The sequence below is a fragment of the Pimephales promelas genome, chromosome 11 (genome assembly GCF_988280905.1).
Source record: "Pimephales promelas chromosome 11, fPimPro1.hap1.1, whole genome shotgun sequence".
NCBI classification, from domain to species: Eukaryota; Metazoa; Chordata; class Actinopteri; order Cypriniformes; family Leuciscidae; genus Pimephales; species Pimephales promelas.
The window spans coordinates 35,433,754-35,450,538 of record NC_142779.1 but is presented as its reverse complement, the minus strand read 5'-3'; the positions used below and the strand labels follow the sequence as shown (position 1 = coordinate 35,450,538).

General features: G+C 36.0%; 1 protein-coding gene across 1 annotated transcript in view; it reads left to right on the top strand.

Moving 5' to 3' along the window:
* The first annotated feature begins 2,276 nt into the window (after positions 1-2,276).
* gclc (glutamate-cysteine ligase, catalytic subunit) overlaps positions 2,277-16,785 on the top strand; it is a 29,773-nt gene continuing 15,264 nt past the window's right edge. The window contains exons 1-5 of the mRNA XM_039690646.2: positions 2,277-2,845; positions 4,446-4,558; positions 10,837-11,019; positions 11,816-11,929; positions 16,286-16,344. Of these exons, the coding sequence (XP_039546580.2) occupies positions 2,696-2,845; positions 4,446-4,558; positions 10,837-11,019; positions 11,816-11,929; positions 16,286-16,344 (619 nt within the window). The 5' untranslated portion in view covers positions 2,277-2,695. The remainder of the gene's footprint in view (positions 2,846-4,445; positions 4,559-10,836; positions 11,020-11,815; positions 11,930-16,285; positions 16,345-16,785) is intronic.

Below are 16,785 nucleotides of genomic sequence, written 5' to 3'. Positions count from 1 at the left end.
TACTGATTTATTACTTTAAAAAAGATATTGCTGATGAATGTAAATTATTGCATTTAGCATATACATGCTGTCATACATGTTGTCAAATAATTAAGCTCTGCATATTTATTAAAGCTTCTTAAGAAATGTTGCTGGTAATATTATTCTATTTCAGACTATCCTTATATATATATATATATATATATATATATATATATATATATATATATATACATACTATACCAGTCAAAAGTTTTGGATTTGTTATTGTTTTTTTAAAGAAGTCTCTTCAGCTCATCAAGGCATTTATTTGATTAAAAACAAAACAAACAACAAAAAATAATATTGTTAAATATTAAGACAATTATGTATAAAAAATTAAAAAATAACTCTTTTCTATTTTAATTTATTTTAAAATGTAATTTATTCCTGTGATCAAATATGTATTTTCAGTCTTCAGGGTCACATGGTCCTTCAGAAATCACTTTAATATGATGATTTGATGCTAAAAAACATATTTTTATTATTATTATCAGAGTTGTGTACTTTTTTTTCCCCAGGATTCTTTGATGAATAGAAAGTTAAAAGAACATTATTTGAAATATAATCTTTTTTTTTGTAACATTATGATTGTCTTTACTGTCACTTTTGATACATTTAATTCATCCTTGATGAATAAAAGTATTGATTAATTTTATATTTTCCCCCAAAAAATAAAATAAAAATTCTCACTGACCCCAAACTTTTGAACGGTAATGTTTAATGTCACAAAATCTTTCTATTTCACATAAATGCTGTTCTTTTGAGCTTTCTAAAATGAAAGTGAGAGATCCCTGATGTCTGACCACTGAAAGACAGTCATTGTTGTGTTTGCAGTAAACCTGTACAAAAGTTTTTCACTAAGTAAACACACCGATGGGCGTTGGAGCTAGTGGCAGATAACATTGAGAGTATGACAGTGCAAAGTCATAATTATGATGATGACAAAAGTAAACCTGCAAGAAGTGACTCCTGACCTAATAATAAAGGCCGGACCCCATTTGCCCTTATTTACGTTACTGAATTCTTCAAGATGAACTGTGCACCTTGCACATAAAAGGGATGGTTCACACAGAAAAGAAGATATTTTGATGAATATGGGTGAGCAAACAGTTGATGGACCCCATTGACTTCCATAGTATGAAAAAGAAAATGTCTGGTTACCCATAATCATCAAAATATCTTCCTTGTGTTCAGCAGAAGAAAGAAACTCACACCGGTTTGGATCCACTTGAGGGCGCACTGTAAAAAAATATTAAAATATTGTTGGTTTAACTTAAAAAATGAAGTAACCTGGTTGCCTTAAAATTTTAAGTTGATTGAACTGGAAAAAGTGAGTTAATACAATGAAGGAGATTAATTTAACCATCAGAAACTCAAAATAAGTTATCTGAACTAAATAAATTATTTAAGTTGATTTGACAAAAGAAAAAAATGTTGGGATAACAAATCTTGAAAAAATATGTTGTTGTTGTTTTTTTTTTTTTTTACAGTGGGGTTTGGGGGAACTATACCTTACATTACAGGGTTCTGAAAATAAAACCTAAAAATAACCATTGGCAACAATTCTGTATAATAATGTAAATAATCATAATTATAATGGAATTTTAAAAAAAAAAACATTAGAGAGCATTCTGTGTAAGTTATTGGTTAATTGTTATTGTAAAGATAAAATAAAACAATTAGGGAATGTTCTGTCACTGTGAAAAGAATTAATGGTTATTAAATATTTTAATTATTTAAAGAAAGAAAGAAAGAAAGAAAGAAAGAAAGAAAGAAAGAAAGAAAGAAAGAAAGAAAGAAAGAAAGAAAGAAAGAAAGAACCATTTGGGAACGTCCTGTGTAAGGAATTAACATTTATAAAAAATAAATATATTACCATTAGGGAATGTTTTGTGTAAATAATTAATTATTATAAATAAATAAATACAATTAGCGTACATTCTGTATAATGGCTATTAAAAAAAACTTTTTATGTAAGCTATTAATGGTTATTAAAACACACACGTCTCAGAATCATGCAGCAAATGCTCATGGTTGTAAAAATAAAACTTAAATAAAACCGTTCTGTGTTTGCTGACCTTGGTGTTGCTCCAATCATAACCCAAAATAATCCACAGCCAACATATTCCAAAATACAAGCAATATTATTAAAATACACAATATTTTCACACAAATACGACATTTTTTGCATTGTCATGATTACAAGAGCACATTTAAACGGATGCGCGAGTTGTTGCCTTGACCACGCCGCCTTCATCATCATCATCAGCGCACAACAAAGAGGAAGAAGGAATTGCTGAGTCATAATATGATGACGTGAACGCAACGACACGGTCACGTGTTGTCAGTGCAGGCAAAGTGTGTGTGCGCGCGAGGACAGGACTGACATAACTCGCGCACTCCGATCAAATATCAACAACTCGCAACAAGCTCGAGGCCGTTTCATCCGCGAGTTCCAGTCAAACCTTCCCTCGAGAAAAGCGCCTGGAAACAAACCCGATTCAGTCTCGACTTAAAAAAGGAGCCGTTGAAGGGCCTAGCGCGCGCGCTCGCCCGCATATATCAGCGTTTAAATATCAATATCACGAAACGCGTGACGCGGCGGCGGTTGAAGTTGCCAGTTGAAGTCCGTATTCCGTAAATACTCATAAGCCGGGGTTTGTAGGTTTGTGATATGGGCTTGCTGTCACAAGGCTCACCGCTCAACTGGGAAGAGACCAAGAAACATGCTGACCACGTTAGAAAGCACGGCATCCTTCAGTTCCTCAACATCTACAACAAGGTGAAGGAGCGACAGAAGGATGTGCTGAAATGGGGAGACGAGGTGAGGGTCATGCTTCCCTTTTCATCCTCGCAAAATCATATTTAATAACTGCTTATCTATGTAGAACACGTGGTTGCGTTGCTTTAAATGATGCAATGGTGATGCTGGTTGCGAGCAGGTGCACCTTCAGCTCAGTGTGTGTGATTAATGCACTTTTATTATCCTAAAATAAACATTGTAAAGGCTCATGTTTACAATCTTGCACTTGATTTTGTAGATAAATGTAATGTTCAGTCTTTATATGAGTTGTCTATTGTACATCAATGCAAAGAAATAGTCTGATATAGGAAAGGAATGTGTTTATGATGTATTACACAAGATTAGATGTTATTGAGTCGGATATGGTTAAGGTTAGAGAGAGTTAAGGGGTGAAGGTCAACAGTGTAATTTCCCCAAATTATATCCGGTACAACAAATGTACACCTTTGACCTCCTCAGTGGTGTGTAAACGGAAGACGAAGCCCTCCTGTAGTCAATAATTTTGTCCTTTAAAACTGATCATCTTTGATGACCAAAATTATATATTTAACTTGTAATGCCTTAAAATATGGTGAATGTAACTTGACACCCTTGCCTCATTTAGTATGCGCGGTTCTATGAATATGCAAATGAGTTGAGTCGCCACTAGTTGACGATCACACGTGATTGGTTACAAGGTGGTTTGTGACGTCAGAAACACCAACGATTTCACAAAACGTGTGAAATCGTACAGAAAATACTCAGTAATGCTGTCGACACGGTTTGTCTTAAAACATATTAAAAACCCCACATACACATAATAAACAACATTAAAAGCTAGAGTTTCACCACAGGGGGACTTTAAACCACTTTAGGAGATCGTGATGAAGATCCAGGCAAAATATGGCTACTTTAAAGAAGCATAAATACAATATCTATTGGGTTTGACATCATATTCTCCCATTTTTAATTTGCCTATTATTTCAAAGTTTTGGTTATTATCCAAACTTTGGGAAACGAGTGGGCGTAATGAGTAATGTGTGTGTGTAAAGGGCTCAGGCGTGTGAAGATCTGCCCTCTTACATGAGATTTACAAGATTTTTGTGCGAATATGTCAATTGCAAAATCCCATTTCTTTTGGTTGGATGGCTGTGGCGTTCCTCCTCTTCCAGCGGGTCGTTCGCTGCCCTTTAAAGACTACTAAACTAAACATTTGGCGCCTAAACGTGTTTGCATGTGCAAACTCGCAGTTCATGTGGGATCAACAGGATAATGTCGATTTCTGAACCTCCTATTGAAATGGCTTTTCATTTCATTACCTTTGACCGGCCAGAAGACGTCAATGGATTTACGATAAAACCTGCTGGAATGTTGTTGGTTTAGGACAACCCTTTGTTCGGCGTTAGTGGATTTAAAAGGCAAAATGAATGGAATGGCATCCGACTAGGAATGCGTTTTTACTTTCATAATGAATGTAATAAGAAGAAAAACACTGCTGTGTCGTTGTTGGTTTCGTTGGGTTTGCAAGGCAAATAATACCTCAGCCAAAAGCAGGAACTATTGTTTACTTGTGGTGGTCAGTATGTTTCCTACTGTTGTAATGTGATAAGCCGTGTGACTCGAGGTCTAACTCATCCCACAGGTGGAGTACATGTTGGTGGAAATGGACGACAAACATGAGAAAGCCCGTCTGGTTCTGAACGGGAAGGAGGTTTTGGAGATCCTGCAGGAAAAGGGGGAAAAGATCAACCCCAAGTGAGTAACTGAGTGCGTCACAAAAATGTTCTGAACATGTTGGTTTGATGATGATGATGAATGCACAAATAGCACTAACTAAATCATTCGCGCTTAACGTGGCAGATGCTCAATTCGTGCAATTTGCGTGAACAAGGCCTATTCGCACCGCAGGAATTTTTTACGCGCGCAACACGTCTTTGCATTGACTTAACATTGAAATCATTCGCGCCTGACGCGCTATTCGCGTCCGGTGTGAACGCACCATTAGAATATTATTTTTAGGGATGTACCGATATGACAAATTTGGTCTATATACCGATAATTCTTTATATTTGTAAACGGTGATGTTTTCGTCAGTGATGACGATAATGAAATTATTTCGTTAACGCACCGTTTTTTTATGACGATAACGCGATGATGACTAGCTAAAAATAGCTCTGAGGTGACTAAAACATGACGAGACGTTTTCGAGTTTTCGTTGACGAGACAAGACGAAAATGATTATAAGTCTGACGTTCACAATGCAAGTAATTTATGCCTGTTTTGCGTGAAATCGGTCTGTTTGGAGCTAAAAATAAGTATCAGCAATGCTGCCGTTTCCTATCGCGTGCGCCCAGCACCGGCCGCCGCGCGCGCACCAGATTCCACACAACAACAACAACACAGGGTTTAATGGTAGTTTTTGTACCAAGTCAAGTCAATAGAGTCGGACAAAAACTAGGATAAAACCTGTTGGAAAGCATATTTTGCAGCGATGTTTGTGTGAGCATATCAGTGAACATCCCTGACCACTCGGTGAGTTTGACGTCTTTGTAAACGAATGTTTTATGAATGATTGTGTGGGTGCTAACACACAAACCTAAAATTCTCGGGACAACAGCATTTGTCCAAATTTCAATATTAACCGTTAACCATAAAACAGGGCTTTAAGTGTAAAATACCGAACTAACCAAGACCAAATACAGTGTTTATTTCGGGGATTTTCTTATTTATTTTTATGTTCAACACACTCCAAGTGTCATGTTTGTTTCATACTTTATATTCAAGTATGCATTCTCTGTTAAAGGGTTAGTTCACCCAAAAATGAAAATTAGGTCATTCATTACTCACCCCCATGCTGTACCAACCCCGTAAGACCTTCGTTCGTCTTCGGAACACAAATGAAGATATTTTTGATTAAATTTGAGAGCTGTATAACTACCACATTGGCTCCTAAGGGACTGCCTCTTGACGGCCCAAAAAGTCAATGAAGAAAATGTTTAAATATCCCAAGTGACTACCGTGGCTCAACTATATGTTTATCAAGCGACGCAAATACTTTTTGTGCGAAAAAACAAACAAAAATAACGAGTTTATTCGACTATTTTTTTCTTCCTTGTAGGCCAGAACGAGACTTCCTTATAGATTTCCACGACGCATGCGCGAGAATTGCGATCTGAAGTAGTAAGCTGGTGTACGCAGATCGCAAATCTCGCGCAAGCGTCGTGGAAATCTATAAGGAAGTCTCGTTCTGGCCTACAAGGAAGAAAAAAATAGTCGAATAAACTCGTTATTTTTGTTTGTTTTTTCGCACAAAAAGTATTCGCGTCGCTTGATAAACATACAGTTGAGCCACGGTAGTCACTTGGGATATTTAAACATTTTCTTCATTGACTTTCTGGGCCGTCAAGAGGCAGTCCCTTAGGAGCCAATGTGGTAGTTATACAGCTCTCAAATTTAATCAAAAATATCTTCATTTGTGTTCCGAAGACGAACGAAGGTCTTACGGGGTTGGTACAGCATGGGGGTGAGTAATTAATGACTTAATTTTCATTTTTGGGTGAACTAACCCTTTAAATGCACCTCAGTATTAGATATTTATTTTATTATTTTGTTTCAGAATGTTTGCAGTTTGCACAAGTTAAAGATAGACTGGGTTATATACATAATGTTTGTGTTTACAAATAATATGAATCTTATTGTTGCATACTACGTTGTTCATTGCACTTTAGCAATTTCTCAAATAAAGCCACAATTGCCAAAGTAAGAATGTTTTTATGCTTGGCTTTTTTTTTTTTTGAGTAAAACAGTGATTTCACTGTTACCACTAGCTCAACGTTTTTGCTGTTTAAACTTTAAACCATTCCTTTATTACTGTGATAACTGGTGAAAATAGCTTTTAATATTCAGGGGTAAAACTATAACTTGAAATATGGGGATAAAAGGTTTCTGCCCAATCTGACAATGAAGTACAGCTTGGCAATGGCAACACTGCATCTCCATCAATGAAAAAGTCTAGTTTATGCAAAGGTTGTAAGGTTAGCTTGTTTTATGAATTGCAACACTTGCTAAATCTGTCAAATCTAAGCCCATTTCCACTGCTTTTTAAACTAAATTAATTTGTTAAAGACTACCTTTTTTTTTTACTAAAATTGATTAAACTTGACTAAAACATTTTGTGTTTTTCGTCGACTAAAACTTGACTAAAACTATTAAGTTTATAAGTGACTAAAATGTGACTAAAACTTAAAAGCATTTTCGTACAAAAGACTAAAACTAAAAGGGCTGCCAAAAACAACACTGTTTGGAAACCGATATATCGGCTGATAAATCTAAAATTGTCTAATTTTTAGAGAGCCTGATTACAAAAACTAAAGTCTCACCATTAAAAGCCACGTCCCAAACACACACTCATGATAATGTAGCCGATATGACTTCACACGTAACACCGAACAGCAATTTCCTTTTTGTTGTGATTCCAATCATATTTCAAGCAATTCAAAACCGTCGTGCTGAACAGTGCGCATCTGAAGCGTTTCAAATTAAGGAAATAATACATTATTTATCGGCCAAATTTTCATATCAGGTGATAAAAACGATCATATATATTTGGTTGATGCCGATATATCGTGCATCCCTAATTATTTTGTGTACATACCCTGAGATATACAGGGTCCTCACACAATCATGACTTCAAAAATAGCAGGTTTAGCTGCAACTGTGTTTAAAAAGCCGGGATAAAAAGGGTTTGTCCCCATTTTAGATTTATTAGCTCCTTTTGTACACTTTAACTGTAAAGTCTTGCAGCCATGCTTTGATTAGACTTGCCCCAATTATGCCATTTTAAAGGTCCCTAATGATGTTTCATAGACTCCTACAACAGGTTTAAACACATCTAAGGTCAAACACTTTATTTAACTCATAATCTCCACGGCAGCTTCAGCTCTTTCTCTCAGTGTCTGAAACGCTTAGTTTGGAGATTCAGTCTCTCTAAGCCCCGCCTCTCTGAGAGCTGCTCTGCTCTGATTGGTCAGAGAGCAAACGCTCATTATCATATCTGAATCTCAGCTCTTGATCACAGCGATACGAATAGTAACGATGGCGAGGGTTTTACCGTATCAATCTCATCAAAGTGGATTTGCTTCGTCAGCAGAAAACAGCGTCTCCTCGATACACTTCAGTCTCAGATGCACTTCAGTGTTTGAAGGCGGAGCTAAGAGACTCTGATCAGCCAATCATGAGAGGAAATATTAAAAAAATGATAATAGGGCCACTTAAATCTTTCCTTTTTTCAATTACGGGCTCATCAGAAGTTAGTTTGGACAGGATACACATTATTTAAAGTTTGATAAGTTATAGGAGTGAGGAACGTGACCTGTGTTAAGGACCCACGGGTCCTTAAAATCACTGGAAATTTGTGAATCTAAAATAAAAAAAAAATACATTTCATGGCCCTGGAAAGTTCTAGAAAATAAGACATTGAAAAGTGCTTGAATTTAATTTGTGCAAGAAGTTTTCTGGAAAAAGTTTCTTATTATTCCCTCAGGTCCACTATTGTGTTATTTCAACGCTTGAGGGCGAGTCATTAATGACATCATTTTCACTTTTGGGTGAATTAACCCTTTAATGTCATTGGATTTGAATATTGGACCTGGAGAGTTTGTGAAAGTTTCTTGAATTTGAAGTTAATCTATGTGTGGGATAGGGCTGGGCAACAATTAATCACGATTAATCGCATCCAAAGTAAAAGTGTGTGTTTACATTATATGTGTGTTATATGTGTATATATATACATAATTTATATTAAATATTAATATTTTATATATTAATAACACATTTTTCTTAAATGCATGCATGTGAGTGAGTTTTTATGTACAAAATAATTATACACACTACACACACGCATATTATATAAACACAAACTTTTATTTTGGATGCAATTAATCGTTGCCCAGCCTTAGTGTGGTAACCTTAGGGGACTATCAACACACACACACACACACACACACACTGGGGAACGAGAGAGTGGCATTCCTCATTACTGCCTCTCTGTTGCACACACTGAAGAGAGTCACAGCGCTTTACACTTCACGTCGATGATCACGGTCAACACGTTTGCGTTAGCCGTAGACTCGTATTATTATTATTATTATTATGATTACGTATTATGATTATTTAACCAGGAGAGGACCTCACTGAGATCAAAATCTCTTTTACAGGAGTGTCCTGGTCAAGATAGGCGGCCCAGTTATACAAACACATATATAACAATAAAATAGATTAATAGATTAGTATTAAAACCTTAGAAGCATTTGCAAATCATTAAATCTGCCTGTAGCGCATATATATGTTCTAAAATTGCTGAGAGATTCAGCCTCAGTGTCACATGTAGAGAGTTGTGGAGTATATCTATATAAAACACTGACGGCGTCATGGGATCCACTTATGGTTGTATAATTATTCAAATCGTGATATGGACTCATGTCTGAGTATTAAAGCTTAATAAAAATCTCTTAATGTCATTTATTAAGTCAAAGTTTTATAAATTCAATGGATAAGTCATGCTTTCTGATTCTGAAAATTTAATCAAACCGTTCAAATGGAATCTAAAAAAAAAAAAAAAAAAAAGTGATTTCATAAACTGATGTGGAAAAACACTGATCATAAACATGTAATTTACTGTATAATGTCGTGGAATTCTGCATATATCCCAGATGAATAATTATACCACCATAAGTTTGATTTATTCAAATCGTCACATGGATGGCTGAGAATTAAAGTTCAAAAAGTTTATTTAAATATGTTTGTAAGTTTGCATGTTTACTCACGCAGAAACTCAAAGGTCGCGACCTGTCACGAGACCAGTTTGGTTTGACGACATTTTGTCGGCCAAAATATAAAAGGAATTGTTAAATTTCCGTTTGATTACATTTTGAACGGTTTATGTAATGGATTGCTAATGTTTTTGCTATATGAATTTGCATTAAATGATAAATCCAGAAAAAAAAAACAATTTTCTGATAAAGTTGAAAAGTGTAAGTTCTATAAATTCAGTTGATTCCTCGTGCATTTTGATTATTAAATCTTAAGTTGAAAACACTGAATACAGGAGATTGAGAAATGTCACATTTCATAGCGCCCTAATTTTTGTTTTTAACTTTAGACTGATAGATTGTTGATAAATTGTGTACGTTTCATGAATTGTTGATTACTAACATTTAATTTAACCATTAAAATGGAGTCAAGAATTTTTTTGTGTGTGGAAATTTCAGAATTTGTCTTATCCAAACTCTAATCATTGCGGTATGTATGATATCTGTTCAGATATTTAAGGCCGTCAACGATTAATCGCGATTAATCGCATCCAAAATAAAAGTTTGTGTTTACATAATATATGTGGGTCCCCTTGTATAATTATTTTATATATATATATATATATATATATAAACACACATGCTTGTATATATTTAAGAAATATTTTCATGTATATACTGTATAGATTTATATATAGTTTATATTATATATTTTATATATAAATAATATTTTTTTCTCAAATATACAAGCATGTGTGTGTATTTATAAATATACAAAATAATTATACACAGTGCACCCACATATATTATGTAAACACAAACTTTTATTTTGGATGCGATTAATCGCGATTAATCGTTTGTCGGCCCTATGTTGTAGCTATTTTCAATATTGTTGGTGTGTTGGCCTCACTGCCCATTGGCTACAACTCTCTCTACATCATCATTGGCCGTTGGCTGGTGTGTTGTGCATTAGTGTGTATTAGTGATAGCCGTCATATGCTTGCTCTAGTAATGTACTCTCGTATCGTCATCATCATCGGCTGTTGTGCATTAGTTTACATTACTAGAGCAAGAATGTAATGGAAGTCACTGATACTGATAGACGAGAGCTCACTTGACTTATCTAATGGATTAAATGAAGTGCTTCTGCTAGTAATTCACATTTATAAGTTCCTTTTCATAAAGAGAGTGAATATTGATCTTGAAGTGTGTGTGTGTGCGCAGCCACCCGACGCTGTGGAGGCCGGAGTACGGGAGTTACATGATCGAAGGCACGCCGGGTCAGCCGTACGGCGGCTCCATGTCGGAGTTCAACACCGTCGAGGACAACATGGGGAAGCGGAGGAGAGAGGCGTCGTCTGTGCTCGACCTCAACCAAACTCTGCTCACAGTCACCGCCTTCCCCAGGTACACACACACACACACACACACACACGCGTTCCTCAGGCGAAAACTAGGTCATATCCCGGATAAGTATCCTATATACTTGTTTTTCTGTACCGAACTTTGGTTCCACTTGTGGTGAAAGTGCTCTATATATGGAGTTGAGTTATGCTCACACATTAACATTACTATCTATTACTATTTATCTTACTAAAGTTAGAAAAGTGAAAAAGAAACCCGGAGCGTCCCACCACCTAGTGGCGGAAAATATATTACTTAAAATATGTGTCATTTGAAAGCTTGGAGTCTGAAATAATTTTTACAGCATATTATTACAATTACAATGAGCCTAAAATGAACATAATTGATTGCGTTTATGACAAGATATTCTCCATTTTAAAGATGGCCACTAGGGGGCGTCAAGGACTGACCAGACAGGCTGTCTTGGGTCCGTTATCCAATCAGCAAAAGACTTGATCCAGATGCGGCTCCCTTCTGAGTTATTTCATGTTAGATAAGAAAGATAGGCAAAATCATAATAAAAATCATATACTGTATATTTTTTGTTTTATCGGCAGTTTCTCGGCAGGAGATTGTCAAAGTAATTTATATATTTTTTTAAAAATTGAAAAGTGTTTTATCAGATGATGCCTACCTTTTGATTCTCCTTTTTTTGGAGTTATGACTCTTTAGTTTTATGTGCGTCACTCAGACAAAACATCTCCAAAATGGCTTCAAGGTTTAAGGGGTTAAATCACGTGTTGAGATGTAATGTACAATGCACATGTGTTGACCATATATGTGTGTGTGTGTTTTGTAGGTTAGGCTGCCCAGGCTTCACGCTGCCTGAACACACACCCACACCTGTGGAAAAAGGAGTGTCGAAATCGCTTTTCTTCCCCGACGAGGCCATCAACACACACCCGAGATTCAGGTGAGCGGTCATGTGACCCAGGCCGCTAACGGCTAACGTGTTGAGATGAGACATTAGCTGCGTTTAGCTGCGGATTTCTTTAGACATGTACACAAATACAGAGATTTAAAGACGTTTCCATTTCCAACAGCAGATACAGGCGAATCCACGGACACCTATCAGGCGTTAGGACGAGCGTAAAGAGGCTTGAGACGCACAAGTCAGCAATATGAACTTTGGCGAGAAACGCTGTCCAATCACGAGCCAATCAGACGTGTTTCTGTGTTTACTCACTTTCTTTGCTGGGGAAGTTTGTGTAATGCCTGGTTCAGATTACACGATTTTTTTTTTGTTTGTTACGATAGTCACTAAAGCCTGACCGATAAACGATTTTGAATGCCGATACCGATACAAATATTTTTTTTGGTTTTAAAATCCGATATATCGACCGATTATTTTTTTCAGAAACGCTCAACAAAACATTAACAGATTTCCCTAACATTAGTTATTTGTAGTTATTTATGAGTTTTTTTTTTTTATCTTGTTTCTTTTATTGTCACAACAGAACAGACTGACGATAGTGGCATTAGCTAGCTTTGTGGTTAGCTAGTCTATGATGAGCCATAATTTAGCAATGGATAACGTCATTATGCAAATTGGAAAACATACATTTTCAATATAACAGGCCAAGGAGAGATGATACGTCTCATTGCTGTAACCGTCACGCGCTATTAAAGAAATACTTCAGTCACATTGACAAAAGTTAAAAGGACAGTCAGTCGACTACACTGTAACAACGTAAATTAATTATTACTAGCTAATTCCGCTTCACTCTCTGCTTATTTAACAGCAGCAAAACTGGACATGATAGTCACAAATGTTGTCCTGCTTATTTGAGTTAAGAGAACTGATGGGGATGTTCTTTTAATTGTTATTCAAGCAATGTATGTCTCGTGACCAACTCAACGAGTGTTGCCAACAGGATCGGTGTAGAGCGCCCTCTGGTGGACAAACTAAACAACTCCAACACTCATGACACGGTTGAAGCGTGTTTCATCTGTTTTTATTTTATTTTTGAAATATTCATTTATTGGCCATTATAACTGCCGATACCGATAGTTTGGAAAATGCCTAATATCGGCCGATATATTGGTCTGGCTCTAATAGTCACTTTGTCAGATTACGCGATTTTTGGCTCCTAAAATCTTGTCGTGTCGTGGGCAAGACCCATGTCAGACTACACGTTACTTCCTGACCAGTCATCACATGCCGTGTTTAACGGCGCACGTGATGTCATCGCAAAGGCAAAACTCGTAGCGAGTGACTTCCTGGATTGTATGCATTGCCTTTTCAGCGTGAGAAATACACGGTGTGGCGTGTGAGCGTGTGAACTGGTTGAATTGCGTGTGTCTCACGGCGTGGCCATTGCGTGAGACTTGAGAACCCCGCTCGAAGAGGACAAAATGTTAAAATGTTGTTTTCTTATATATTTTTACTTTTAGTTTTAACGTTAGCAACATTGTCTCTCTTTCGTTTCGTCTTTTTTGAAAGTTGTGTACGGAAAAGCTTCTGTGCTCCTATTGGTCAACCTCATACATGTGACGGAACCGTCGTGGACGACCGTTAAAAAAATTAAACATGCTAGTCTTTTTGTCGTGATGTCGTGAAGCATCGCAGACGCGACGTAGGTTGTCGCCCACTATGACACTCTATACGAGATGACACGATCGAATCTCGCGTCCCGACGCCCGTTGTCGTTAACGAATCCCCACCACACCCTACATCAAACGGATCGTGCCAAAATCGGGCTAAAATCGTGTAATCTGAACCAGGCATTAGACAAATCTGCGCAAATACACAACTCGTGATCCTCATGATATATTAATACAGCGTATCGCAGAATCTGCTCATTTCTGGCTTACTTGAACACACACACGTCACTACACAACACATAACGGTGCGCTTGTTCACTTGCATTGAAGTAATAGTGAGTATTAAAAAGCATTTGGTGAAGAGAAAAGACTGTTATTTCCCAGCATCCTACATGTTCTGTATTGATCTGTCCGACTAACACACATATCTGGTAAAAAAAAGGCTGTTAAAATCGGTCCCCTATTTTAGTTTTCGAAACTTGTGTTGGTCCATTCGATTATCGCACGGAAAGTGACAGCGCTAGTTGTTGCGTACAAACCATCCTTTGTTTTACTTGCGCTATTTTTACATCATCATCGCGCGTTTCCAGTCCGATCCAGTGTTTACATGTTCTCTCGGTCTGATTATAAAAGAGAGAAATCACTCCTTCCAATTGTAATCAGATCTGGGCGATTCATTCCTAAAGACGAGGCACTTTTTTATTCCGATAGTGGAATAAATGTCCGTGTCCATGTGAACGCAGCCAGTGTGCAGGTCATGTGACCCAGGCCACTAACAGCTGTCGGGGTCATGTCCGAAAGAGACGGTGTGTTTGAAGTGTCATCTGATGCAGAACAATGTGAAGCTGTCGCTCCGGGGCGTTTCAGGGGGATTATGGGAACCGGCTCAACAGACAATGATCCTCCACATACCAGCAGCGCTGTTCATCTGATTCACAGGGCTGTTTTAGACCGCTCTGTAGTGTTGGACAAGTCTGAAATGTGCTCATAGACTAGTCTAATGCAAGTTAGACTGTTTCACAACTATAAAGACTGACTTAATTTAGACCAAAACAATTAGACCGTTTCACAAAGACAGACTCTGACTCTGAGTCAGACTTCAGATACACGTCTAAATCAGATCGCAGCACACAGCTTTAAAGACTCCGATTGTCTTAAAGGAGTAGTTCACTTTAAAAAAAAAAAAAAAAACTTTTGCAGATAATTTACTCACCCCCATGTCATCCAAGATGTCCATGTCTTTCTTTCTTCAGTCGAAAAGAAATTAAGGTTTTTGATGAAAACATTCCAGGATTTTCTCCATATAATGGACTTTAATGGGAACCAAACGGTTCAAGGTCCAAAAGACAGTTTTGCCTGAATTTTCCTCAACACAAACATTTTACACGCATTTTTAAAAAATAAAAATCACATAAGTGCACCATTTCATAACCCTTGACTTAGAATGTCTTATGTATGTAACAAATAATAATGTTATAGATGTAAATACAAATATTGTATATAGGTAATATTTGGGGTCAGTAGTTTTTTTAAAAAAAAGTAATTAATACTTTTATTAATCAAGGACAAATTAAATTGTAAATTTATAAATAGATTACTAATAAATGCATAATTACTAAACTAAAATTACATGCCATCACTTTTTTGTTGCATTTTTCTCATATTGTACAAAGAGTAAACAAATTAAAAACAATCCCAAATTGCATAATAATCCATTCCTAATTATACTAAATTAAAGTACTTTCTGTATATAAACCATCAATTGAATATAAAAGCACGAACCTGCCAATCTAGGACTTATATCTATCATGGAAAACAGTCTGCAGTGGTCGCACCACATGATATTTTCAAATTCAGTCAAAATTTACAGGCACAGAATTGGTCACCTAAACAAAACAAGCTTTAAAATTTAGATTAAAAATATATATTTGTAGAAATAACTTTTAATATTAATTTTTTAAGGTCATACCACATGGCATCCAACTTTGGTAACTGCATACCAAACATTACAATAGTTTATTTTTATTTTTTTCCTATTTGAGAGAATTACAAACATGCTTGTGGCTTCCATGGGTTCTTGGTAAATTGGTATATGATGTAACTTCCTGTATTTGAAAAGTTTTCAACATAAGTCCAAAATGGTAGTTCCTTAATGGTCGCGCCACATGATATTTCATAATAAAATGGATATAAGCTTTTTTTTTTACAGAATAACAAAACGCTTTGGAAATCATGCCAAAGAATGCTGAAAATATATTTTTTAATAAATTTAGAGTAATTTCAAAGATGTTTTCAAAACATAAGTTAGGGCCGAACAGTCGAACCACATGATATTTTGACACTTAAAATATCAAAAAAGTTACAAATTACTACTTTTTTTTTTTTTTAGTTAAAGTGAGTACATTGATGGGAGAGGTAATACAGTATGTTTTTATGTATTTAATACAAACGAACAGAAAATTTTGGCGTCACGTCATTGACCCAACTGTGATAATATAAGTTGTGTATTTAAGATATGCTGTGTTTTTTTTATTAAATGCATTTTTATGTGTACAAATAAAATTGTAATTGAGAGTAATGATGATGTCAAGAATTAAGGAAGCCGCTTCCTTTGTTTTTCACATCATTCATGCAATAATTCAGTGGATATGTATTGTTGATTAAATATTGTGTGCAGCTGAGTGAGGTACGGATGCTTTAACTAATGCACTAATGTGTGTTACAGCACGCTGACCAGAAACATACGCCACCGCCGCGGCGAGAAGGTGGCCATTAACGTACCCAGTAAGTCTTTTGATTTGTTTTTTTGTAAATTATAGAAATTAAGAGTTGTTTCTGTAAGTCAATCTTGCTCTGGAAATAAAATAAGCGCTAAATGTCTGGTTTCATTTGATCTGGGGAAATTTGAATTGAATTTTTCAAAATTTTTTAAAATGTTTTCAACACTGATAATAATCTTAAATGTCATCAAATCATCATATTAGAGTGATTTCTGAAGGGTCATGTGACACTGAAGACTGGAGTAATGATGCTGAATCAGCTTTGATCACAGGAATAAATTACTTATTTTTTCGTAGATACATATTCAAAATAGCATTGAAAATACTAGTATACTATTATAATACTGTTTCTTAATGTATTTTTATCAAATAAATGCAACTTTGGTGAGCACAAGGGACGTTTTTATATACAAAATCATCAATATTGAATCGAATCCGAATCGAG